General features: G+C 40.2%; 2 protein-coding genes and 1 long non-coding RNA gene across 3 annotated transcripts in view; all 3 read left to right on the plus strand.

Annotated features, from left to right (window-relative positions):
* The window catches only part of LOC142358692 (uncharacterized), a 36,004-nt gene extending 34,486 nt beyond the window's left edge, over window positions 1–1,518 (plus strand). The window contains exons 6-7 of the mRNA XM_075410210.1: window positions 307–622; window positions 1,165–1,518. Of these exons, the coding sequence (XP_075266325.1) occupies window positions 307–622; window positions 1,165–1,379 (531 nt within the window). The 3' untranslated portion in view covers window positions 1,380–1,518. The remainder of the gene's footprint in view (window positions 1–306; window positions 623–1,164) is intronic.
* Window positions 1–25,703, plus strand: part of LOC142358690 (V-type proton ATPase subunit H-like) — a 462,227-nt gene that overhangs the window by 11,166 nt on the left and 425,358 nt on the right. The window lies entirely within an intron of this gene.
* LOC142335295 (uncharacterized) lies at window positions 17,074–17,489 on the plus strand. Its single transcript, XR_012758864.1, has 2 exons — window positions 17,074–17,149; window positions 17,331–17,489. It is a non-coding gene; the product is annotated as an uncharacterized LOC142335295 (long non-coding RNA).

The following is a 25,703-nucleotide window of genomic DNA, read 5'->3' on the forward strand; positions in this document are numbered from 1 at the left end:
TATTTTCAGGTTTTTCAGAATTGTACTCCATTCAAAGTCACTCCTACGAAAGATGCTCAATTGAAAACGCGGTGTAGTTATATGTATCACAAAAATACGCCCAAAAACATCCAAAAAGAAAGTTTCCTATTCCAAATAACTTGAATTGGCACAAATTTGAACATAAAACGTTGAAATTTTTCGCCAAGGCCAATTATGTTCAGACAATCATGGAATTCGATTTAGAATAGGTTTTTGTGAAACTTAGTTCGCCAATTTTTGGTGCATATTTTATTTAGCATTAATTATCACCTACCTTTGTTTTAGGATTTTATGAGCTGGAAACATGCAAAGCAAAGGAACAAGAATGCGGAGGTATCCTATGACGTCACAGCTAGAACAGTGCCAAGTGTGCATGACATAGTGGTGTACAGGGCTACTAGTGGTGCTCAGTCTGCACGACAACCAAGTAAACGAGACGAATACCAAAGTGGGAAGACAGACAGTGGTGATATGAACCACCCGGCTGCACGCCCCAACACTGCCCGACACCCGTTCAAAATCAACGACTCCAAAGTGGAGAATGCAATCAAACACAAAACCAGATCCATATACCAGGTGGACTACCTAGGAGCGCCACAAGGTTGTGTTAGTTTGTTTTAAAACTAGAGACTCAAAATTTTGTTCTGAAATAGAATTAAGTGTTCACTATTGGGTTCGTCTTAAATGCTGGCACTACATCGACATCATTTTCTCCAAAAAAACTGGATCTTTTCATATTGTGCCCCCCACCCCACCTTAGTGGTTGCATATTATTTGCAGCCCCCACCCCCGACGCACGTGAAAAATTTTTACATAATGATTTATTTTACAATGACACGTGCTCTGTAACTGGGGGTGCATAACGTACTGGGGGGGGGGGGGGGGTGGGGGAGCACAAACTGAAAAGATCTAAAAATCTTTATGAAATTGTGTAATAATCAGCGGGATGATCCCTGAAAACTGATGAAATACACAAAAAAATCATTTCCAATTTGATTATAATATTGACTATGATCACAATAGTTAAAAGTAAGATTATGTCACATGTTTGCCTTTTTTCGAACGCAGGCCACTTCATGTGAATTCAGTGATAATGTTGCAGCTAAGGTCTTCAGGAGGAAAAGTTAAAGACTTTTTGCGTAGGAGTGAACCTTAGAACAGCCTTCTTTGACGTTACTGACCTTAATGAGACGGGAGATGTGCCTCGACCTCCTAGGACTGTAGACACAAACAGTCGAATTTCATATGGGAAGCCAAACAAACAACCTGCTCCCCTTCGGCCAAACACGAGCAGATATGGATGCAATTCCACTTTCCACATTCCAGCTATGGGAGTTGGTAAATATCAATCGAGTTAAATTTTGTTTTGAAAAAAAATTAGCCAAAGATTGTACCAAACTGGGTTGCATCTATGAAGCCACCCCATACAATCTACTCTTTTGAAAGCATGTTACGAACCTTTTTTTTCGTCAGCTGAAACAAATCCGTTGTGAGTAATGCGGCAAATAGAAACCTCTTTCTCCGAGCCAGGGTTTTTTGAACGTGGCTGAGGAGGCTTCGATCCGCAGTATCGGTAAAAAAAACCATTGAGCAAACCCCGTCAGTGTCCATTCTCTCCGCGTGTAAAGAAAGTTGTCTCGTTCGGGCACATTTTTAGCCCGGTTGTTAGAACGCTCTACCGGTCCCAAAAATTATCTGTCCTTAGGCCGAGTTGCAAATGAAAAAGGAGATGATTCAGGGGACTGCAATGTTAGCGAATGGAAAACGTTCTGTAAAATTTGTGAAAACCTACTTTTTCTCGCAAAATGTCGCAATAAAAATGGATACAACTTGAAATTCAAAAATCGGTCCTAAACAAGTTGTTAGCATCTATAATGGCTTGCATTTGAACACCATTTGGTGAATCGAATGTTGGTGGGACAAATTAAGGTGGATTTGAAAGTTGAGTAGGTAAAATAGTGATTTTCTGGGGGTGACCGAATTTATAAAAGTTAGTTATGATTCGGAATTTACCTCAACATGCTCAAACTTGATAGGGAGTTAGTGCATACCTTGAGGCAAGTTCCGCTGTTGTCAATTCCAGGGAATTTGTTTTAGAGATACCATGGGGGGAACTTTAGACTTCCAAATAAGGCTTAGATTCTTGAGTTCATAGTTTGACCGGTTGATTAATTGGTAGCGTCATGAGTCTGATACGGCTTTTGTGTTAGTTTGAATAGCTTAAGTAGAAGTCAGCAATGTATAAAGAAGGCGTTCAGGTCATTCAATTGTTCTTTTAAAGTCATAACGAACTCTACGTAAGTGAGGACCATTTGTTGTCCATAGCAGCGGTTTGAACAAAGTTGTTGTTCACGCGTTGTAATACGTCGTGATTCGAGTAGTTGCCAAGAGGGAGTAAACCAACATGGTTGTTGTTGTGGCAGCAGAGCTATAGAAGGCTCCAAATAACTCTGACATCGTAGAGGAGTTCAACTTAAGTAATAAAAGAGAGAGAGAAGAGCTGTTGTGAAATGAAGTTGGTCTTTCTTGATAGAAGAAAGACTTTTGTAAAGAATATCGAGAGCCAAGAACGAGAGATTCGTGAGGCTGATATCAGAGCAGATAACTTTACTTACTCAGTTTGATTTAGAGAGTTTGGGATCTTGTGATAAATTCCATTATCTTAATTTGAATTAATTTCTGTTGCTTAAAACCCAAATTGATTTATTCTTGATTCTGTTGATTTATACTATCAAATTATATCAATTTATCTTTGAGCAACCGAGTTGATTCTGAGCCGGAGACAGAGCAAGCCGGGGACACCGTGAGTAAACTTTGTAGAAAACCTTTCCACCAAAATAAACCTTTCAAGTTAGGATTTCGGGTGGTAGTGTCTCCCCGCCTATTAACCTAGTCTAAATACGAAATTCTACAGTGGCGCTCCTGGGTGGGCCGGTTCTCTTCGAGTACACTTACAATCAGTTGAGCACGGAGAGTAATCCGAGCTCCGTTCGTGACGAAGAAGTCCTGTGTTCATAAGTAAGCAATGAACGAAAACGAAAGACAGCTTTTTGCGGAGGCTGTGGTCGTGGCTCAAAACCAGTTGGCGGTTAACAACACAGCTGGCAGGCCCGAAAAGTTCCCGTCGGCGTTGTTTTCCGATTGGTTTTCATGGAAAGCCCACTTTTCATACCTCATGGACAAACATGGTTGGACGGATGAGCAGGCTCGAAGCACAATACCTACCCTTCTTGTTGGTTGGGCGATGCAGGAGTTTAATGCCATGCCCCGACACTATCGAGTTCAGGAGCAAGACCAACCCGCTCCCACTCTGGCAAGAATGATGACGTACTTGGACCCGAGGATATCACCCTACAGGAATCCGAGGACAGCGAGAACAGAGTTCAAGAACTTGGCCCAGGGTGAGAAAGAGGATATTCGAGAGTTCTCCAGACGGGTGAGGTCGCTTGGGGAAATTGCCAATGCCACCATGAAAGCAGCTACGAGGGCTAACATGAACCGAGAGCAGTTCATCGATGGGCTGTTTGATCTAGAGATACAGGAATTGCTTCTGCGGGAGGACCCCAACACGTTCAAGGATGCTGTTGATAGGGCCCTTAACATCGACGCAATCAGTCGAGGATCCAGAATGAGGCAGCGCAGGCGGTTGGCAACCACCAGGTACCTTCAACAGTCAGACCAATTCGTGGAAAGACATCATGTTCAAGCTGTGAGTGGACAAATAGAACCCGACATGATGAAGGTAGAAATGGACGAGATGAAGAAACAAGTAAAGAATCAGGCAGACATGATTAAAGGGATGTCCGAAATGATGACTAAATTTGTCAATTCGGTAATCCCCGGACCACCGAAAGAAACAACAGGAGATCAGGACGGAAATCCGCGCCGATCGTTCAACCCGTACCCCGAAACCAGCCGCTACGGCCAGAACTTTGGCAGCACCGATAGGAAGCAGTCTGGGACCTTAAAGCAAGGAGTCCGCTGCTACAATTGCTCTAAGATGGGACACTACGCGCGGGAATGCAACGAACCAAAACAGAACCATTTAAACTAAGACGGGCCGGGAGTATCCAAGGATTTAGGAAAGAAGGTTTCATCCCGGCCGAAAACAAGCAAGATTCAACTAATAACCGTGACACTTTAAACGATATAGAAGCAGTCAACAAACTACCGGAACCACGGTTTCTCAAACCCAAAGTTGCAGTGAAGGGGGAACCAGACAAACGAACTGGAAGTATTACAGTTACGGGGGAGGTAAATGGGACTCCAATAGAGATTTTGGTGGACACAGGAGCTTCAACCAATATGATAAGATCTTCCACATTTGACCAACTTAAGGAACCGCGAAAACTGATGCGGTACCGTGGACTACTGGAGGCAGCTGACGGTCGGTATGTAAACGTTACAGGATCAGCAACAATTCATCTCAAAATGGGTGGTATTGATGACGAGTGTGAAGTCCTTATAATTGACGGACTCAAAACGGAAATGATTCCCGGACTCAGGGATCTTCAAAAGCATAATTGTGTAATCGATTTGCAGACCAACCAATTGTGGACAGCCCCAGTGGAGTCAGCTATAATACCGTTGAACAGCGGAAAATTGTGGGGAACTTCGCAGAATGGTAACACGAAGCCGACACATGAAGCCGAAACGAGAGAAGCGGTCCACCAGATCCTGGAAAAAGTTGGCAAGGAAGACCAAGTAGAGGTTATGATGGCCTCTGGGAGTATCTACGATGAGGATGGTGAGCATGACGACAACTTAGGACCTAACAGAGAAGAGGAAGAGGAGACCTTAGCTGAAGGGGCGATTAGAGGCCAACAAAACTTATGTCTAAATTCAGGGGATGAGGTCAAGATGCAAGCTGGTGAAGATGTTGTTCCTCTAAATTCACCTGAACAGGAAGCCGAGCAAATTTTGAAGAAATGTGCCCCGGAAGCACGAGGAGATCACTGGATAGCACTGCGGGACCTTGTCATAAAATACAGAGACGTGTTTGCCTTGGATGATTCCGAGCTGGGATCTACCGCCGTGGTCGAGCATCGGATTGAAACGGGTAGCAGTAAGCCTATCAAGGTACCGCCACACCGAATCTCACCAGCTAGGATACCAATCATCCGGGAAGAAATTCGAAAAATGTTAGCGAGAGGGGTGATACAGCCATCAAGAAGTCCGTATAGTGCGCCAATCGTACTACAGAAGAAGAAAGACGGGAGCTGGAGGTTCTGTGTGGATTATAGGAAACTGAATGATGTCACTGTGAAGGATGCCTATCCGATGCCTAACCAAGCCCAAGTGTTTGACGCTCTGAGAGGAAATGCATTTTTCTCTTCTGTGGATCTAGCAAGTGGATATTGGCAAGTTCCTGTAGCCGCCGAACATAGACATAAGACCGCTTTTGTTACCCCAGACGGAGGTCTCTATGAGTACGTCCGAATGCCCTTTGGCCTGTCAAATGCGCCCGCAACCTTCCAACGACTTATGAACGAGCTATTTCAGCAGGGTCTCTACCAAACTAATCTCATCTTTCTGGACGATGTCCTCACCTATAGCAAGACGGCAGAAGATCACTTGAAGCATCTCGAAGAAGTGTTCGTGACGTTACGTAATGCAAATTTAAAATTGAAGCCGAAGAAGTGTCAGCTTTTCCAGAGACAGGTGGTGTACCTAGGTCACGTCATCGGAGTAGATGGAACGTCCCCCGACCCCGAGAAGACGTCAAAAGTTAAGGAATGGCCCGTTCCCAAGACAGTGAGAGATGTCCGGTCCTTTATTGGATTTGCTAACTACTATCGAAGATTCATCAAGAACTTTGCAAGCATCGCCAAACCCTTGCATGATTTGACTAAGAACAGTGCACGATTTGAGTGGACCCCAGCTCAGCAAGCATCTTTTGACCAGTTGAGATTAGAGCTGGTGACTGCCCCCGTTCTCCAGTACCCAGACTATTCAGGTTCATTCATTGTAGACACTGACGCCAGTAATGTTAGCATTGGGGCAGTACTTTCCAACGAAATCAATGGAGTGGATCGACCCCTGGTGTTTTCGTCACGAGTGTTAAGCAGGACAGAGATGATGTACTCGACCACCAAAAGAGAGGCTTTGGCGGTAATACAGGCCCTGAAGTGGTACCGACCATATCTGTTGGGCGTTCCTTTCGTCCTAAGAACTGACCACGCCAGCTTGCGTTGGATGTTTCGACAGGACGCGGATGGGATGACTTTCCGGATGATTCAGAAGCTTCAGGAATTTGACTTCATGTTTGTGCACAGAGCAGGCAATCAACATGGCAATGCTGACGGTTTATCAAGACGCACGTCAGAAGAACCAGACTGGGCTCCCGGGGAGAGAGAAGAATTGACTGGTAGTTGTCCTGAGCCTGTTTCCCTAGAAGTGGCTTTGGCAAGAACCCGAGAATCCTGTGGAATGATCCGAGAAGAAGTGGGAGGAGGCGCCGACTCGGAGGAAGATGCACTGGATGGTCAAGCAATAGTTTGGAGTAGAGAGACGCCTGATGTAGAGAAAATGCAGCAGGAGGACGAAGCTATTAGCAGAGTTTTCCTGTGGCTCCCCTATAATCCGGGAGGAGATCTTGAGAGTTTTGGTTCCAACTTAGTGACGCGAGAAGAAGCAGTGCAGCATGGGCCCGAAGTATTGGCATATTGGTCTAGATGGAACGAACTCACCGTGAGGAAAGGCATCCTCTACCGGCGATGGTATTGCTGGGACGGAAAACCCCCAATACTTCAAATCGTTGTTCCCGTAGTGGGCCGGAAGGAAATTCTTGATCAGTTGCACGCATCCCCAGTCAGTGGGGGGCACTTTGCTGTAGAGAAGACGTTAAGGAGAATCCGCCAACGTTTCTGGTGGCCACACATGAGACAAGATGTTGAAAAGAAGCTAGCTTGGTGTCTGCCGTGTGCAGCTAGGACTACAGCTGGGAGAAAGAGGATTGGAGGACTTGTGCCATTTAAAGTTGGGATACGATTCCACACGGTTGCAGCAGATATCTTGGGTCCAGTTACGATGGCCAACGAAACGCGAGCCAAGCACATATTAGTCATGACAGATTTGTTCACGAAGTATGTGGTCAGTGTCCCATTGAAGGGTACTGAAGCACCCGATGTAGCAAAAGAGATTGTGGAAAGTTGGATTTTGCGATTTGGTGTACCCGACGTACTTCACACGGATCAGGGAAAGAACTTTGGGAGTGAGCTCATGCTGGAGGTCTGCAGGCTGTTGAAAATTGATAAAACTAGGACCTCACCATATCACCCTCAAGGCAACGGGCAAGTGGAGAGGCACAATCGGGTGATTGCCGATGTCATCTCGAAGTATTGTGCGGACAACCCGCGAACATGGGATAAACTGTTACCCTATTTAAGTTTTATTTACAACACCACAATTCACAGGACTACACAAGCAACTCCTTACAGCCTTGTGTATGGACAGGAGTGCCAGTACCCCATAGACTTATTCTATCCAAAGCCCCACGACGAAGAACTTACAAGAGACAGCTTTGCGGAGGATTTGTCACGCTTATTCAGAGAGGCTCATGCATCCGCTAGGGAATCTCTAGGAGTAAACCAGAGGAGGCAGAAGGATCAATACCACAAGAAAGTCTATGGGAAACCATATGAAAAGCAGGACAAAGTGTGGGTTTACTCAAAGCATAAAGCAAAATCTCGGAAGTTCTTCCTACCGTGGGAGGGTCCTTATGTAGTTTTAGAACGAACAACGGAGGTTAATTACAAAGTAGCGAAACCAAGTCAAATGGCAAAATGGAGGATACTACACTACAATATGCTCAAACCGTACCTGGAGGAAGGCGATGCTTGGAGCCCAAAGGAAAAGAAGAAGACTACGGCTCCCAGGTCCGAAGGGTTTCTTGAACATCCAGGCGTAGATCAAGACGAGTGGGAAGAGGAGGGATTCGATCTACGCCCAACAGAGCAGAATGCCAGGATGCGACGCCTTGTACAGAGAAGGGAACGAAATGAAGGGGTTGAGGAGGACGTGCCGAATTTGGAGGAACTGTTTCACGAGCAAGTTGTAACGGAACCAGCCAGGGTACCGGAGGAAATTCCAACTGATGGGGGCAGGCTGGAAGCGCCAGTAACTGCTGACGATGCACGAGTAGAGTCACCTCTTCGTGAACCAGGGCAACTAGCCCAAGCCCAGCCATCGGGTGTTCCTGAACCTAGGGAGGTAACAGTAGTCTCTCAAGATACGGGACCTGCAAGACGACCCAGACGAGAGATCCGCCCAGTCATTCGGCTGGGTATTGACGAATAACTAATAGCAATGGGAGGAGGCACTACCACCTACTAACAACTTAACGCAACACTTTTTAGTTATCGACCCCAACTAACGACAGGCTGTTTAGGATTCATTCAACTGGACAATGCTGACTTTCAACCTCATTCTGATTTCAATTGCGGTGATGGGACCGATGGAAGCAATGAAGCTGGACGGTATCTCTTTCAATCATACGGCAGGAGCGGCTTTCACCACGGAGACGCCAGTAATCATAGCTAGTGCCATGGAGTCGACTTGGGTGTTCATCCCTTTTCCTATTCTTCCGGCTATCAACAAGACCCACCTAGACGTTGCCTTTCAAGAATTTCAATTCAAGTTTGCGAAACGCTGGAACGGTTACTACAAACAACGAATCTGTGGAAACAAGGAACTGACGCAGAGCTATATCAATGTCACTTACATAGCACTCAAGGGTATAGAATACGAAGTGGACGACATTGCTCGAGTGCTAGCAGAAATGAAGATACGGGCCGAAACGTTCATCAATGGTTCTTTACACATTCACAGTAGGGAGCGACGATGGGTGAAACCACTGTTGATTGGAGCCGCGGCCGCCATCGTTCTGGCTCCGGTCCTCAAGCAGGGATTCTGTCACTACTTCTCATTCTTTGGATTTTGTGGAGGAAGGCAAGCAATTGACGAGTTAGGACTGGAGGCAGAGTTTCTTGACAAAGCTGTCAGGACGATAACTTTGGAAACCGGGGAGTGGATTCATTTGCTTGGGCATTCACTTAACAAGACCCAGAACCAGTTGAAAATGGTTTCTCACGATGCGAATGCGAACTTCCAAATGATCCGGGATGCGATGAATCGGTTGTTGGAGGAAACCGACGGAGCTTTGGATGGCCAGCGGCTATGCGTCAGTTCGAAACATCACGATGTCTACCAGGAGGCTTCACGATTTTCAACGGCCATGCTAAATTACTCGCAAGCTTTGAACGCACTGCGGGAGGAACTTATTGCTTTCAAAATCGGGTTGCACAACTTTGGATACATTTTGGATGATGCGTTGTCTTCATTGACAAGGGGACTAATTCCAGCTTCCCTAATTCCCCCAGAAGTATTGCAGAAGGTCCTTGATGGTTTGAAACTAGACAGGATGCGGGAAGCCATACCTCGATCCGAGCTGATGACCTACTACGGATTTGAGCTAGTGGATTCTACAGTGATAACGACCACGGGGATTAACGTACTCGTAAATATCCCTCTTCATCACACTAGCGGATTGTACCATGTCTATCGAGCTGTGGCGTTGCCCCAACCTATTGACGATGGAGTTACGGCAACCCAATATTTGTTCCGAAAGTCTCACCTTTTAGTTTCGGAGAGAAGAGACCATTTCGCTGAAGTGTCGGAAGAGAAAATTAATTCGCACTGTGTAGGAACTAACCGTCTGAAGTTGTGTCTGAAACCATTCTCAATGTCCCGAACGAGTGAAGCCACTTGCCTATCCAGCTTGTTTTTTGACTTACCTGCCGCCGCCCTGAAGCTGTGCCCGCAGGAAGTTGTTGTACTACCAGAGGAGCCAACAGCGGACTACTTAGACGATCCGACTTACTTGGTTACAGCGAGGTCTTCTGCCTACAAGTTCTTCAATTTTACTCATGGGTTGAAGCAAACTGGTTACCCAGTTCCTGGATGTCGTAGCTGTTTGCTCCGGCCACCTTGCGATGGACGATTTGAGAACCCCAGTGGAACTCTAATTCTGTACCCGGACCCCAGGACATGTCAGTACAGCATCGGAATGATGATCAATATCCAGCAACATCCTTTGCTGCGCACCCTATTTGCTACGCTAAGGAAAGTGGAATCCGAAAGAGTAGGAGCAGAGATCCCCAATGCTTTTCGTGATCAGGCTCATGGAGAAATGCTAGAGGTTCTAAGACTTAACCTGATCGAATTGCCCGAAGAGACTGTGGACGAGGAAAGTATGGAGCGGATCTCTCGTCCTTTTGCCGAAGGAATTATTAACCAACACATGCCTTTTCATTGGAGTGCATATCATAGCCGACCAGCCAATGTTGTGGTGTGGTTCTTATTAGCCATAGTCCTGTTCTTCATGGCATACCTTTTCTATCGATCTTGTATGAAGAACCCCGCCCCGCTGTATAAGAGACTTTTCCGACAACAAAGGAACCGCTTTCCGTGGTCGAGGATACCCCGAGATGACAGTACTGACTTTTCATCGAGACCTGGCACCGGTCAACCTGGCTTTTCACCACCTCTTGGAGCTCCACCCAGCTTCAACTCGATTTTCGAACTGAATGAGGCGGCTATCTCGCCGGCGTCGATGTCGGAGACCCCAAGACGTGACACAAGCACGGGAATGGGCATGAGAGTGAAGAGAGTGTCGCTACCCCAGGAGAGGTCTTTCTCACCTGGTGAACAATTGCGTGGTGGGGAGTTATGAGAAGCAACCGGTTCCTGTACTAGTGGATAATACTCAGACTTAAGCTTGTATACTTTGACCTTGATCACTCTGACTTCGACTTCTTATGTGGTAGGCCTTAATCACCCTTTCATTCTAGTGTTTAATTAGAGTATTACTTGTTACTTTCATTGTATATAGATAAAAAGAATTGAAGCGCCAGACTAGAACAACCCCCCCCCCCCCACCAATGCAGTAATTGATATCAATTGTTTTAGGGAGTATGCAGGGTAACTCCAATGGGTTTTTACAACCCCCCCTTTAACTTCTAGGCGGAATGGGTATAAGACTGCGCTTCATTGTAAATATTTTTTTTATGTAGTGTTACTTGTATATACGAGATCTATATGATCTTATTTGAAAATCCCAAACTCTCGAAAACTGATCGATGGATAAAAGGGAGAAAAACTAAAATATTTTAATTATATAAGATACGTAAGCATCGGTAAGGCTACAAGAGTAAAGGAAGAAGTAAGTATGGATTAGAGGGTTGAAATATAGGGGGAGGCGAGCAAGGATTATTCCTTTCTGCGGTTGGGGAACACAACTCGTGGTCTCAGATCATCTAGTAAGCTTATGACATCCCACGAGCTATTCAATTGACCCGAATTAAATAGGCCTTCGACCAAGCTGAGAAATTCGTAAGTCTCGTATGTGCTGAACATTAAGCTATCAATTGAGTCAGGGTCAATGACAATAGTAAACTCGTAATAATTTGTGGGACTTTCCTGAATTTGAATATTAGAAAATCCCTCCCCAACCAAAGTTTCTAACGCCGGAATGTAATAGTTGGTGTCGGTCATTTGTATTTGTTTTGCTGTGATAAGATATAAGGTGTTGTTTACAATGAAAGCTTTGGAACAATGAGATATTTAAACAGTAGAAGTCAAAATAAGCACGCGTTGGTTGTACAAAGAAGTGATTTCTGTTCATTTTTTTGCTGTTGAAAACTAATGAGCTCTATTCAGCTTTGAGTTGATTGTTCTGCAAGCAATTACTAAAGACTAATGAGATTCAAGAAGAACGAAACTGGTGTAAGTGACCGAGGAGAGGATAAACTGTGTGGAGAATGAGAAAATCAGAAAGTAGACAATTCATTTTGGTTCTCTTTATCGTAACGCTAAGTTCAGTAACTTAGGCTTCAGAAAGTTGAAGAGTGAAATTATAACAGCCAACGCCCGTTCGTGATGGATCTAACAATGTACCCGGTGATCCCCGAATACCATCCGGATGAGTTCGAGGATGAGGAGAAATGGGTGTGGGAGTCCTTTATGTTGGGACTGAGGTTACGAATCAAAATGATCCGTGTGTCCTTCCACTATCTGATAGTGGAGTTGAGGGAAGACGGTGGATTTGTCCTTCTGGAGGAGGGGAGTGGCCCATGGCACGAGCTGAGGGGCTTCCTATCGAAGGATTGGTCGGCCAATTCCGGTGAGATTGCAGAGGAGGGCGATGGAGCTAGTTCCTTCCATCCAAGTGTTGGCTCAGAGAGTATCGATTCGCTGAGGGTGGGGTCTACCGACAGGCTTACCAGCTACTCCTCCTACTTCGAAGAGCTATCGACGGAGTCGGAGAGTGGAGGAGTTTTTGAACTAGAGTCTATTTCCAGCGAAGATGACTGCGTTTTTGTCAGCTAAAGTTTCACGATTGGTGGAAAAGAGGCTGATTTGATCCTAAATTATATAGTATATTATTATTAAAATCAAATTAAAGCGAATGGGACAGGGGGTCAAGGTAGTATGAGTATAGTGAGTAGTCTTTTTCTAAGTTTAGCAATTATTCGGGAGAATAATAGTCTAGAAGGGAGGAGTGTAAAATTTGTGAAAACCTACTTTTTCTCGCAAAATGTCGCAATAAAAATGGATACAACTTGAAATTCAAAAATCGGTCCTAAACAAGTTGTTAGCATCTATAATGGCTTGCATTTGAACACCATTTGGTGAATCGAATGTTGGTGGGACAAATTAAGGTGGATTTGAAAGTTGAGTAGGTAAAATAGTGATTTTCTGGGGGTGACCGAATTTATAAAAGTTAGTTATGATTCGGAATTTACCTCAACATGCTCAAACTTGATAGGGAGTTAGTGCATACCTTGAGGCAAGTTCCGCTGTTGTCAATTCCAGGGAATTTGTTTTAGAGATACCATGGGGGGAACTTTAGACTTCCAAATAAGGCTTAGATTCTTGAGTTCATAGTTTGACCGGTTGATTAATTGGTAGCGTCATGAGTCTGATACGGCTTTTGTGTTAGTTTGAATAGCTTAAGTAGAAGTCAGCAATGTATAAAGAAGGCGTTCAGGTCATTCAATTGTTCTTTTAAAGTCATAACGAACTCTACGTAAGTGAGGACCATTTGTTGTCCATAGCAGCGGTTTGAACAAAGTTGTTGTTCACGCGTTGTAATACGTCGTGATTCGAGTAGTTGCCAAGAGGGAGTAAACCAACATGGTTGTTGTTGTGGCAGCAGAGCTATAGAAGGCTCCAAATAACTCTGACATCGTAGAGGAGTTCAACTTAAGTAATAAAAAAGAGAGAGAGAAGAGCTGTTGAGAAGTGAAGTTGGTCTTTCTTGATAGAAGAAAGACTTTTGTAAAGAATATCGAGAGCCAAGAACGAGAGATTCGTGAGGCTGATATCAGAGCAGATAACTTTACTTACTCAGTTTGATTTAGAGAGTTTGGGATCTTGTGATAAATTCCATTATCTTAATTTGAATTAATTTCTGTTGCTTAAAACCCAAATTGATTTATTCTTGATTCTGTTGATTTATACTATCAAATTATATCAATTTATCTTTGAGCAACCGAGTTGATTCTGAGCCGGAGACAGAGCAAGCCGGGGACACCGTGAGTAAACTTTGTAGAAAACCTTTCCACCAAAATAAACCTTTCAAGTTAGGATTTCGGGTGGTAGTGTCTCCCCGCCTATTAACCTAGTCTAAATACGAAATTCTACAGCTGGAAAATACAATGAAATTGTTGTTGACAAAGATGAAGAACGTTTGATCTTTCTATCTTTAGTTGTTAACATAACCATTTCAAGAAGGAACAAAATGATGTGTCACTTTTTCGCCATTATGAATAAGTAATAAAAAAACTTTACGAATGAAAAAGCTGGCCTCGCAATTTCTATATTGCAATTTTAAAAAAAGTAGCTTAAAAAGCAAAATAAAAAACAAATCATTAACTCTTTACTTGAAGTATGGAATTTCGAAACTAATTGAATTGTAAATTTCAAATAAAAATTTTGTCTATGAGAAACAAACATGAGTGCACTAATTTCACGCGCATTCAACGCATGAGAAGTTTTCGATCAACATGGGTCAACTGATAATGACCGGGGTTGCCTGCAGGCCATGGTAAGGCTATACAGACCGCAGAAGTGGTGCCAATCTTTTTCGAGTGTCGTGCTGTATCCAAAGTTCGCTGTCAAAGTCAGAATCAGTCTTATAAGAGCCGGTTTTTGTCTGTTTAGTCTGGTATCCCCAGTGATTTGGGAATTTTTATCGTGTAAGATCTGATAAGAAGCTGATCAAAGATCTTTATCGTGTAAGATCTTATCTGGTCTCACACGATAAAAATCCCGCCTTACTTGAACTTTAATCGCGTAATAGCTGAGATACTTTAATCGTCTAAGATACTTATCAGATCTTATAAGATAATTATTCAATTTTGCTGAATTGTTATCTTATCAGATCTGAGAAGTATCTTATCAGATTTTTTAAGATAATAATTCAGTTTTGCTGAATTGTTATCTTTTAAGTTCTCTGGTAAGTATCTTTTCAGACCGTAAACGATAAAAGTTCAGGTAGGGCAGAACTTTTTTCGTGTAAGATCTGATAAGACATGGGTTAGTGATTTCAATATAACCGTATAATGCAGTCATGTTCCTATAAAAGTAAAAAAAAACAATCCGTCAACTGAATAATTTTGAAACAAAAATGTTTGTTGGTTCTATTTCTGCGGCGGTATTTTTGTGAATCTTGACTAGGTTTTATGGCCGAAATTAGCAATCCAAGATAGTTTTGGTGTTTGAAGAAAAAACTGCCAGCCTAGTTCGATAACCATCGCTTCAGAAAAAGCTCCTGACACTCGAAAAACATTTTTCACGATATCTTATAAGTATCAAAATTCAATATAAGATACTTTTCTCTCTAATCAACACCTGTTGTGATAATAGCAGTTGAATAAACTTCCAGTGTAATAAAGTTTAATGCCCGTTTGACACTGGAAAAACACTTCAGCATTAGACTACAAGATTATCAAACTCTTTTAACGCCACTGTTACTAAGTTAAACGTGGCAATAAAAGAGTGGTGATAAACCCATAGTCTAATGATGCAAACACTTTAATAAACTTGTAGTCTAAAAAACTTGTGTCGTGTGTTGTGTGTGTGGTGTGTGTGCAATGTTTCTGTGGTGTGTGTGAGGTGTATGTGTGGTGTGTATGTGTGTGTGTTGTGTGTGGTGTGTTTGTTTGTGTGCTGTATTTGTGTGTGTGTGGTGTGTGATGTGTGTGATGTGTGTGTGGTGTGCGTGAGTGCGTGTAAGTGCGTGTGCGATGTTTCTGTGGTGTGTGTGATGTGTATGTGTGGTGTGGGTTTGGTGTGTGTGGTGTGTTTGTGTGTGTTCTGTGTCTGTGTGGGTGGTGTGTGAGGTGTGTGATGTTTATGTGGTGTCCGTGAGTGCGTGTGCGTGTGTGTGTGTGTGTGTGTGTGTGTGTGTGTGGGAGTTTGTGTGTTTTTGTGTGTGTGCAAGTGTGTGTAAGTGTGTGTGTGTGTGTGGTGTGCTGTGTGTGGTGTATGTGTGCGTGCGTGTGTGTGTTTGTGCGTGTGTGTGTGTGTGTAAATGTGTGGAAGTTGTAAGTGTGCGTGTGTTTGCGTGCGTGTGTGTGTGTGTGTGTGTGTTTGTGTGCGTCTGTATAATTCTCTGTGTATGTGTCTGTGTAAGTTTGTGTGTGTGTGTGCGTGTGTGTTTTTGTGCGTGTGTGTGCGTGTGTGTGTGTGTGTGTAAATGTGTGTAAGTTGTAAGTGTGTGTGTATTCGTGTGTACGTGCGTCTGTGTGTTTCTTTGTGTATCTTTTTGTTTATTTGTGTCCGTGCGTGTACGTGTGTGCGTGGGTGCGTGTGGACGTGTGTGCGTGCGTGCTTGTGTGTGTGTGTGGTTGGTTGTGTATTTGTGTGTTTGTGTGTGTGTATGTGTGTAAGGGTGTTTAACTGTATGTGTGTGTCTGTTAGTGTGTTTGTGTGTGTGTGTACAGGCATGTGTATGTGCGTTTGTGCATGCGTGTGTGTTTTTGTGTGTGCTTGTATGCGTGGGTGATTGTGTGCGTGTGTGCGTGTGTGCATGTGTGTGTATGTTCGTTTGTACGTGCGAGTGTGTGCTTTGGTGTGTGCGTATGCGTGGGTGCCTTTGTGCGTGCGTGCATGTGTGTGTGTGGGTGTGTGGGGTGCGGGGGGGGGCATGAAGACAAAACGAAGAACAGATACGCAGAAATATCACTTGTTTTTGAAAATGTAATTGTCCAAAAAAAAATAAATTGAAAAACCAATAAAACTTTGTTCAATTTTGAAATGATCGCAACAGCTGTTGATTGAAAATTAACACACGGTTGTTATTGCCCTCGAAGTTATCATAAGACCTCAGCTTGGCCTCGGAGTTTCATAACTTCTCGGTGGTGATAACAACCGTGTGATAATATTCATTGTTGCTCTGACACCTAAGTGTTGCATTCTGTAGCTTTCTGGCTACTGATTGAAAGCAACTATGAATTGTCTTCAATATGATAACATGCCATACTTCAAGAAATTTTATCGTACAAGATCTGATAAAAAAAAGGTTATCAAAAAGATGAGTCAAAGCTTTCCAAATGTTTATCTTACAAGATCTTATAAGAACTTACACGATAAAAAACTTTTTTCAAGCAGAATTTTTATAGTGCAAGATCTTATAAGGCAGAATTTTTATCTTGTAATATCTGACAAAAGTTAACTTTTATCGTGCAAGATCTTATCAGACCTTATAAAAAAATTTATCGTGTAAGACCTGATAAATTGTCTTCTTACAAGGTCCTACTCAGGCGATGCATAATCTTATATGCATAACTTATAAGACATTTTTGTAAGAAAGATCTTACACGAGGAAAATTCTCAAATGTCTGGGGATGGGAGACCAAACTTTTTCAAATGTTGAGTTAAAATCACCAAACTCAAACTCGTCTATCTTTTTGAACCTTAAAACAAGTCCTTTTGAAAACCGCGATGTTTTCGAAACTTATAATACTAAAAGGCTGCATTAATGCTTCAGGGTAAACGACAGGGCTTTGGGGTAGCAGGAACTGGCCATCGAGAAGACCTTAACGAAGCGCGAGGCGTATATCCGGTTTGATGCTCATTTTTTCTAGTCCTAATTATACAAGATTACTATGTAGCTGCAAATTTTCTTAACATTTATCTGGTCCAAGAAAAACTGTTCATAAGTTTAGATTGTCAATCTCGTACGACTGATATTTCAAGATCATGAATGATATGATGCTCTGAGGTTAGATATCTGCTTGTTTCAGAAAAAGCGACAGGTTGACGTCGAAGGACCCACCCAGAAGAGATGATATGTCAAAAAATTGTAAATTATAACCTGATTCTGTCAAGACCGTAAAATAAATAAAAAGTTAGAAGAATGTTGTGTTTTTGGGTTACTAGAGTCAATATATAATGTTTCTTGATCTCTTTGATTTAAAAAACTGTCAACTGTTTTTCCGAAGCGGATAACAGAGTAACTCAATCTGTTTCAAATTATAAAGTGATGGCAACATATGTCAATAGCTAAGATCTTTAACTGAATGTATGACTTAACTTTTGCTTAACTGCTTAACTTTAATTATATGTTACGTCACTATGCTTGAAATCTCTGAAAATTTCTGTCGTTTATCGAGAAACGTGTAGCACAGTCACGTGACCTTGCTTAAAACACGAAACTTGTTTCGTTTGAGATAATAATAATAATAAAAAACTGTTTACTGGTGTCTTTACAGAATAAATAGAGCACTTACACAGTTGATCAATACATATAAAAAAGAGCACCAGAAAGATCGCCATTAGACCATAAGGTCCGTTTTCAGGCGTCTCACAGTCGGAAGAGAAATTTCATGTTATGTATTTTAAAAGTTATTTAGTGTAAATCAAAAATAAAGTGATAGCGAGAAAAAAAGGAAGGTTAGTATTAAATTGATTTCAAATTGTTCATAATTTTTTATGAATAAAGTTTCTATTTTAAGCCATAAATTAATCTAGTGAGTTGTTCATTCAGTAAAAAATAGTTTTCTAGCTTTTCGTGAGCAAAATTTTTTAACTGTGAAGTTCGAGCATGGGCTGTTGGTTTTCAAATCACTTATGTAAACAATGAAAAGAAGTGGGCCTGATATAGACCCTTGTGGCGCCCCGTACCTGACTTCTGTCATTTGCGACTTCCTTTGTCCAGACTGTACAAATTATTTCCTATTTTTCGAATAAGATTCCAAAATGTTATATAGAGGACCCCTTATTCCATACATTTTACGCATTTGAAGCAGAATTTTTCTGTCAATAGTGTCGAAAGCTTTACGTAAGTCTAAAAATGTGCAATAAGTGTGCTCCGTATAAGAACGTTCTGATGATCGTATCAACTCAACCAAAGTGCTAACTGCGTTAACAGTTCCTCTTTTTTCCCTAAAACCGAATTGTTTGCTGTTTAAATTTTCAAAGTCTAAATTTTTACCAAGAGTTGGTAAGAGAGATATTGGGCGGAAGTTATTGGGTTCACTTTTCTCACCTTCTTTATGTAGCGGTATTACTGATGCTATTTTCAATGAGTCCGGAAAACTGCCTTCCTGAAAACATGCGTTAATCAGTTTGTATAGGTAGCGCGCGATTGTAGCTGCTACAGATTTTATAAAGATATAGTTGTGATCCATATAGTCTTCGATGTATTTTGACTTAGACTCCTGGACAACTCTAAGCACTTCTTTTTTGCTCCTTGGTAGCAAAAACATAGATTAAATGTTGGTTTTTTAATGAACACTCACTCTAAATTTTTATTCAAATTTTCACCAATTGTTAAAAAGAAGTGATTGAAATAGTTTTCGTCCTTTTGATTGAGATTTTGTACTTTTTCTCGCTCATTTCCACTAAGATTTCTTATTAATTGAAAACATTTTCTGTTTGACTTTGCTGCATGCTTTTCTATTATTTTATGATAAAAATTGTTTCATTTTTACTTTCAACATACGTTTGACTTTTTTACGTTGTTCTTGGTACTTTTCTTTGGCCTCAGTTGTTTTTGATTTCATACTTTCTCTGAACATCCAATTCTTTTTTGCAGTTTCTCAACTCAACTGGTTATCAACCCAGCTGTGATGGTTTTTTTTTACAACCTGCTTGGGAAGATATCTGTCCAAAATTGATTTCAGTAAAATTTGAAGCTCTTCAAACTTGTTATCAATTGTCTTGTATTTCTCACAACTTTCCAGTTTTGATATTTCATGATTCAGAACAAAATTTATTTTTTCAATAAGGGAGATATCTTTAAGTTTTTGCCAGTTTCTTGAAGTGATGTATTCAAGTTTGTTTTCCATCTGTGTTCCTGCCTGAAAACCAAGAAATACAGAATAATGATCAGATGCACATGTTTTTTTTAACTCTGCTGTAAAATTGCAAGAGAAGATGTCTAAGTTTAATTTTGAGCATTCGGTTTCTCGCGTGATTGAATTTTCATCAATTATTTTCATACAACATGCTTTCATAATTTCCTTAATCGTCTCTCATATCTGATTGTTCTTCAAAAAATTGATATTAAAGTCACCACAGACGACATTATAAGATTGCGGTTCTATTATTAAACTGTCAATATAACTTTCAATTTTTGTGAGGGTTTCCGTGTTAACTGAATTTGGAGGCATATACATGCAAGTTACATAGATGACGGTTTCGACGGTTCCGGTAACTCTTCGACGGTTCCGGTAAGTTTAATTTTGAGCATTCGGTTTCTCGCGTGATTGAATTTTCATCAATTATTTTCATACAACATCCTACAACATTGATTTCAGTAAAATTTGAAGCTCTTCAAACTTGTTATCAATTGTCTTGTATTTCTCACAACTTTCCAGTTTTGATATTTCATGATTCAGAACAAAATTTATTTTTTCAATAAAGGAGATATCTTTAAGTTTTTGCCAGTTTCTTGAAGTGATGTATTCAAGTTTGTTTTCCATCTGTGTTCCTGCCTGAAAACCAAGAAATACAGAATAATGATCAGATGCACATGTTTTTTTAACTCTGCTGTAAAATTGCAAGAGAAGATGTCTAAGTTTAATTTTGAGCATTCGGTTTCTCGCGTGATTGAAACTTCATCAATTATTTTCATACAACATCCTTCAGTAATTGATTTCAGTAAAATTTGAAGCTCTTCAAACTTGTTATCAATTGTCTTGTATTTCTCACAACTTTCCAGTTTTGATATTTCATGATTCAGAACAAAATTTTTTTTTCAATAAGGGAGATATCTTTAAGTTTTTGCCAGTATTTGAAGTGATGTATTCAAGTTTGTTTTCCATCTGTGTTCCTGCCTGAAAACCAAGAAATACAGAATAATGATCAGATGCACATGTTTTGTTTAACTCTGCTGTAAAATTGCAAGAGAAGATGTCTAAGTTTAATTTTGAGCATTCGGTTTCTCGCGTGATTGAATTTTCATCAATTATTTTCATACAACATCCTTTCATAATTTCCTTAATCGTCTCTCATATCTGATTGTTCTTCAAAAAATTGATATTAAAGTCACCACAGACGACATTATAAGATTGCGGTTCTATTATTAAACTGTCAATATAACTTTCAATTTTTGTGAGGGTTTCCGTGTTAACTGAATTTGGAGGCATATACATGCAAGTTACATAGATGACGGTTTCGACGGTTCCGGTAACTCTTCGACGGTTCCGGTAAGTTTAATTTTGAGCATTCGGTTTCTCACGTGATTGAATTTTCATCAATTATTTTCATACAACATCCTACAACATTGATTTCAGTAAAATTTGAAGCTCTTCAAACTTGTTATCAATTGTCTTGTATTTCTCACAACTTTCCAGTTTTGATATTTCATGATTCAGAACAAAATTTATTTTTTCAATAGGGGAGATATCTTTAAGTTTTTGCCAGTTTCTTGAAGTGATGTATTCAAGTTTGTTTTCCATCTGTGTTCCTGCCTGAAAACCAAGAAATACAGAATAATGATCAGATGCACATGTTTTTTTTAACTCTGCTGTAAAATTGCAAGAGACGATGTCTAAGTTTAATTTTGAGCATTCGGTTTCTCGCGTGATTGAATTTTCATCATTTATTTTCATACAACATCCTTTCATAATTTCCTTAATCGTCTCTCATATCTGATTGTTCTTCAAAAAATTGATATTAAAGTCACCACAGACGACATTATAAGATTGCGGTTCTATTATTAAACTGTCAATATAACTTTCAATTTTTGTGAGGGTTTCCGTGTTAACTGAATTTGGAGGCATATACATGCAAGTTACATAGATGACGGTTTCGACGGTTCCGGTAACTCTCATAGTGAGTGCCTGAAGTCCATTTAAATTACACGATTTAACGACTTTGCTTGTAGAGATTTTTTAATAAAAATAGCAACACCGCCTCATCTTTTTTTCTGTTGATATCAACGAGAGGTCTATAACCCTCAAGGAACAATGATTTTGTGTGATGAAATTCCTTGAGCCAAGTTTCCGTCAGACAGATTGCCGACGGTTTCTCGCTTAGGCTTTCTAGTAACACTTGTAGATCATCAAAGTTTTTGCTTAGTGAACGAATGTTTTGAAGCATGATTTGGAAACAGTTCGACATGTTTATCGATAAGAGTTGAAGTTTTCATTTAATTGATTAACTAACTAGCTACGCAGGCCACCAGAAACAGCCTAATTATAAAAGTTTACAAATGATTTAAAAATTAAACCGTAAAAAAAACGAAAAACAAAAAACTCAAAACAAAAGCAAAAAAGGCAAAAGAAAAGCAGAAAAAAATAAAAAAAAAAAATAAAAAACTTTCAGCAGAATAATAGTATCAAATGGAATCAGCTCCCGCGAAAATCACAGGAAGAGAGCAGTAATGATTACAAATTTACTCATCCTTAACCCCTGTCTTTTCAAAAAGACTGCGTATATCACAGTCCGAAAAGACTACTTGCGGAAATCACAAGCCGAGTTAAGGACAGAGAACTTTGCTAACCAAGGGTTTTACCAGCTGGTGGTTTTCTGCAGCGTCAGATGCAATAATAATACTAATTTCTAGAATCCTAATAAAAAGATAAATTTGCTCTTCCGGTTGAACATGATGGGAATTTTTAAGTTATGGAAACAGAAAGCACATTTCAACATAAATCAAGAATAATTATTTTGATTCAGATTTTGTTTTCTAGTTCTCATCTTATTTAACTATTTTTGTCGTTTGGCAGCGGGAGATCTGACGTCTACATCATCGTCCTGAACATTACGCTTTTTAAAGGTTGTAAGCTTGTCTAATTCTTCTATTTCATTCACCCGAACGAATTGAGGTTTTTTTTCGTTGTTTGCAACGAGCACGGAAACAACGCAATTGCTTGTTGTTTTAATTAAGTTGCGTTTCGTAGCCTCTGCTTTGATTTGAGCCTCACATTCAGGGAGTGGCTCGTTTATGTAGACATTGTTTCCGTTGATTGCGTTTTTCTTGTTTCGTAAGGCTCGTCTTTTCTTAAAAATTTCTTTTTGGTCAGCAAAGTGGATGAACTTGCAAGTAACAGTAGGCATATTGTTGTACTTCAGCTGACCCGGTACAATATGGCAAGCTTTGATGCTGGGTCTCTCCAGGTACACTCCGAAAAATTTATCAAAAAATTTCAATGTTTCGAGGCTAACGTCCTGTACACTTCGACTATCAAATAGGGGGTTAACGATTAAAACGCTATCTTTCCTTGAGTACCGTTCGTGAGCTCTGAGCCTATCGTTCAAGTTTTTCTCGTTTTTTTGTTAGCATTTCATTGGTCTTGTTCGACGATAGTTTACGAAGCTGAGATAATTCCGTTTGTAACTCTTGTATTTGTGAAGTCTGTGTGTTGTTTTTACTCACGATACCATTGGCCACATCCTCTGTGTTGGTTGATTCCATAGTCCAGTCAATAATATTAGAGAAAAAAAGAAGTTCAATCCAATTGTTTTGATCAACAAAAGACAAGAAAAGTTTCAGTTTCGATAAGCTAGCTAATGCGTGAAACGGCCTGCGTAGTTTCGTTTTATAGACGTAAAAACATCAAGGTCAAAAAGATGAAAGAAATAGAGAAATCGCTCTGTATGGAAACTGCCCAGTGTAGATTGCCGATTGGTCATTGGCATTTTAACTTTGCATGCGCTTCTTTTGTAATGATGAGACGACAGAAATTGATTTAAACACAAATTACATCGGAGTTTTTGACTGGGTGAAATTGTACCACAACTTCCGTTAATACGGTTTTGACTAACGCGTTTTTGGCATCCAAAAGACAATAAGGCCCGTGAATTGTTCTTCTTATAAGATCTACGGAGAAATTTTCAAAGTTTTTCGAAATGAAGTAAAATAATGGCCTGCTTTTTCATCAGTTTTTTTTCAGTTTTCGCTCACGATTTGTACCGAAACAAGAACAACTTCATTTTGTGGCCGTCAAAAAGCTGTTTTATTTTTACAGAAAAATACAATATTCATTGAACTTTTGAATTGCGCTTTTTGAATACAGTTGAACTTTAAAAGATAAACTAATGAACTTTAACAGATAAAACACATCTCTTAAAACTTCAGCTAAGTAGTCTACTGAAACATTTTTTCGAACATGAACAAATTTTCATTCCTACAACTTATATCAAAGCCAGTTACAGAACTGTATGATATCGACTGCAAATTTTATGACGACCTAAATGGAAATTTATGATGTTTTCACTCAAGTGGAGGAGCCAAAGGACTCATTGAGTTTTGTGAACAATATAGGGGGTCGCTACACTTCAAAAATGAATGATTCGTTGAGCGTGTTCCTTGAAAAAACAAGAGAAACCCTCAAATAAAAGGAGCGTATTCGAACCCATTTTCAAGCCAAACCGACTCATGATGGGTGGACACTTTATTAATAGGAAGTGGCATTCTAAGAAAGGTGAAGCCTTTTCAAATTGACGAAAACATGCAAGTGCATAGTTTTTCCGGCTCAAAAACCAGCGAAACCATCCGCGTTATGAATCAATATCCAGAGCAGAAGCTTGATGTTGTTGTTTTAAAACAACGGCACAAATGTGGTACTGAAACACAAAAAGAATGAATGTGAACTTATCAAATCAGATTACAAAGAATTGATAAAAACTGTTCAAAACAAATTTTGACACAGAGAAATACTGCTTTGCAAAGTTTCACCAATTCGTAAAAGTCAAGATACAGAAACCCACGATCTCATACAAATGTTCAATGCAATGATCCAAGAACTCGCTAATCAAAAATCTAACTGTTTCTTTGCGACATTGTATAAAAAACTTATTAATCACTCCCACTTCGAAGAAATCTTTCGACATCTCGAAAAAGGCTACTAAGTTTATTACTTGATATTAAACTGAGCGAACTAAACCCTCACGTTAAAGTGCGCAGTTGATATAAATGACCAATTTTTTAACCTGAGACATAAAAACTTTGTGTCAAACCACAAATGTGATAACTTTAACAGCCCTCCTTTTTCCAATGAATGAATTATTGTAACATGCAATATCAACATGCTGATGATTACCCATCTTTTGTTTTTTAGCATCAATGAAAAGTACTTACGCTTTAGTTTTTCAAAGTTGTTGAAAACTATCTTTTTGTTTTAAATGAAGTTCTCTGTTGTTCTCGTTTGCTTAGCCCTGATAATTAATTTGTTCAACGCAGTTGATGAATACTTTTTACCATACGCATTAAATACTCTGAAGAGACAAACTAAAAGAGAGAGCGAGATTGAAATTCAACTCTCAATACATATCCAATTTTCATTTGAACTGCTCTTGACCTTTCTAATTTTTGTTGGTGTGATATAGAAACTAACCAAGACCCAAATCGTTATCGCTATGAGGACAGTAGGGCGTTTTTCAAACAGTAAGATAAAAATTCGAATTTTATACATCTCGATTGCCAAAGCCCTCCAAGGAAGCGAATGTCGTTGAAACAACTTCTCATTGACTTCAATGAAAACACAATAATAGGTCTAAGTGAGACTTGGTTAGATAAAACAAACGATCTCAATCTATGGGGCACACATAGCACAAAATTTGTCGTTTTTTGTTGTGATTGCAACGCAACAAAAACTTTAAAAAAACCAAATGTGGCCGAGTTTTGTTGCTTATTCCAAGAGCGTTTACTCCCAAAGGAAGAAATGACCTCCTTGCAATCAGCAACTACTTTGAAGGCCTGTGATAGAAATTGAAACTTACTCTAAAACACAGAGCAGGTATGAAAATTCAATCAACATCTCTTATAATCCTAATAAATCTAACACAAACAGGTTTCTGGAAGAAATAGCTTTACAAATTGATCATGCTGTCACAGAGAACAAATCAGTTATGTTTATGAGAGATCTCAAAAAAAAATTAACTGCATCCTCTTGAAAAAGCAAAACTGGATGCAATTCTAACTCCATACGGTATAAATGCATTAAACAACGGTGATGCAACCAAAATAATAACGAATAACAGCCACATTTTAATCGGTTACTTTATTGTACATTCTTTTGAAGAGATCATCGCTTGTTTCAATGGCGATTCTTGTTTCAAACTGATCATTAAGCAGTTTTTCTAGTACTTAACAACAAAATATTCTACAAAACCAGGCCTTAAAAAAAAATTATGATAAAAGTAGATATTAACTATCAATTTCATAA

The sequence above is a fragment of the Convolutriloba macropyga genome, chromosome 2 (genome assembly GCF_964194025.1).
Source record: "Convolutriloba macropyga chromosome 2, txConMacr16.3, whole genome shotgun sequence".
Taxonomy (NCBI): Eukaryota; Metazoa; Xenacoelomorpha; order Acoela; family Convolutidae; genus Convolutriloba; species Convolutriloba macropyga.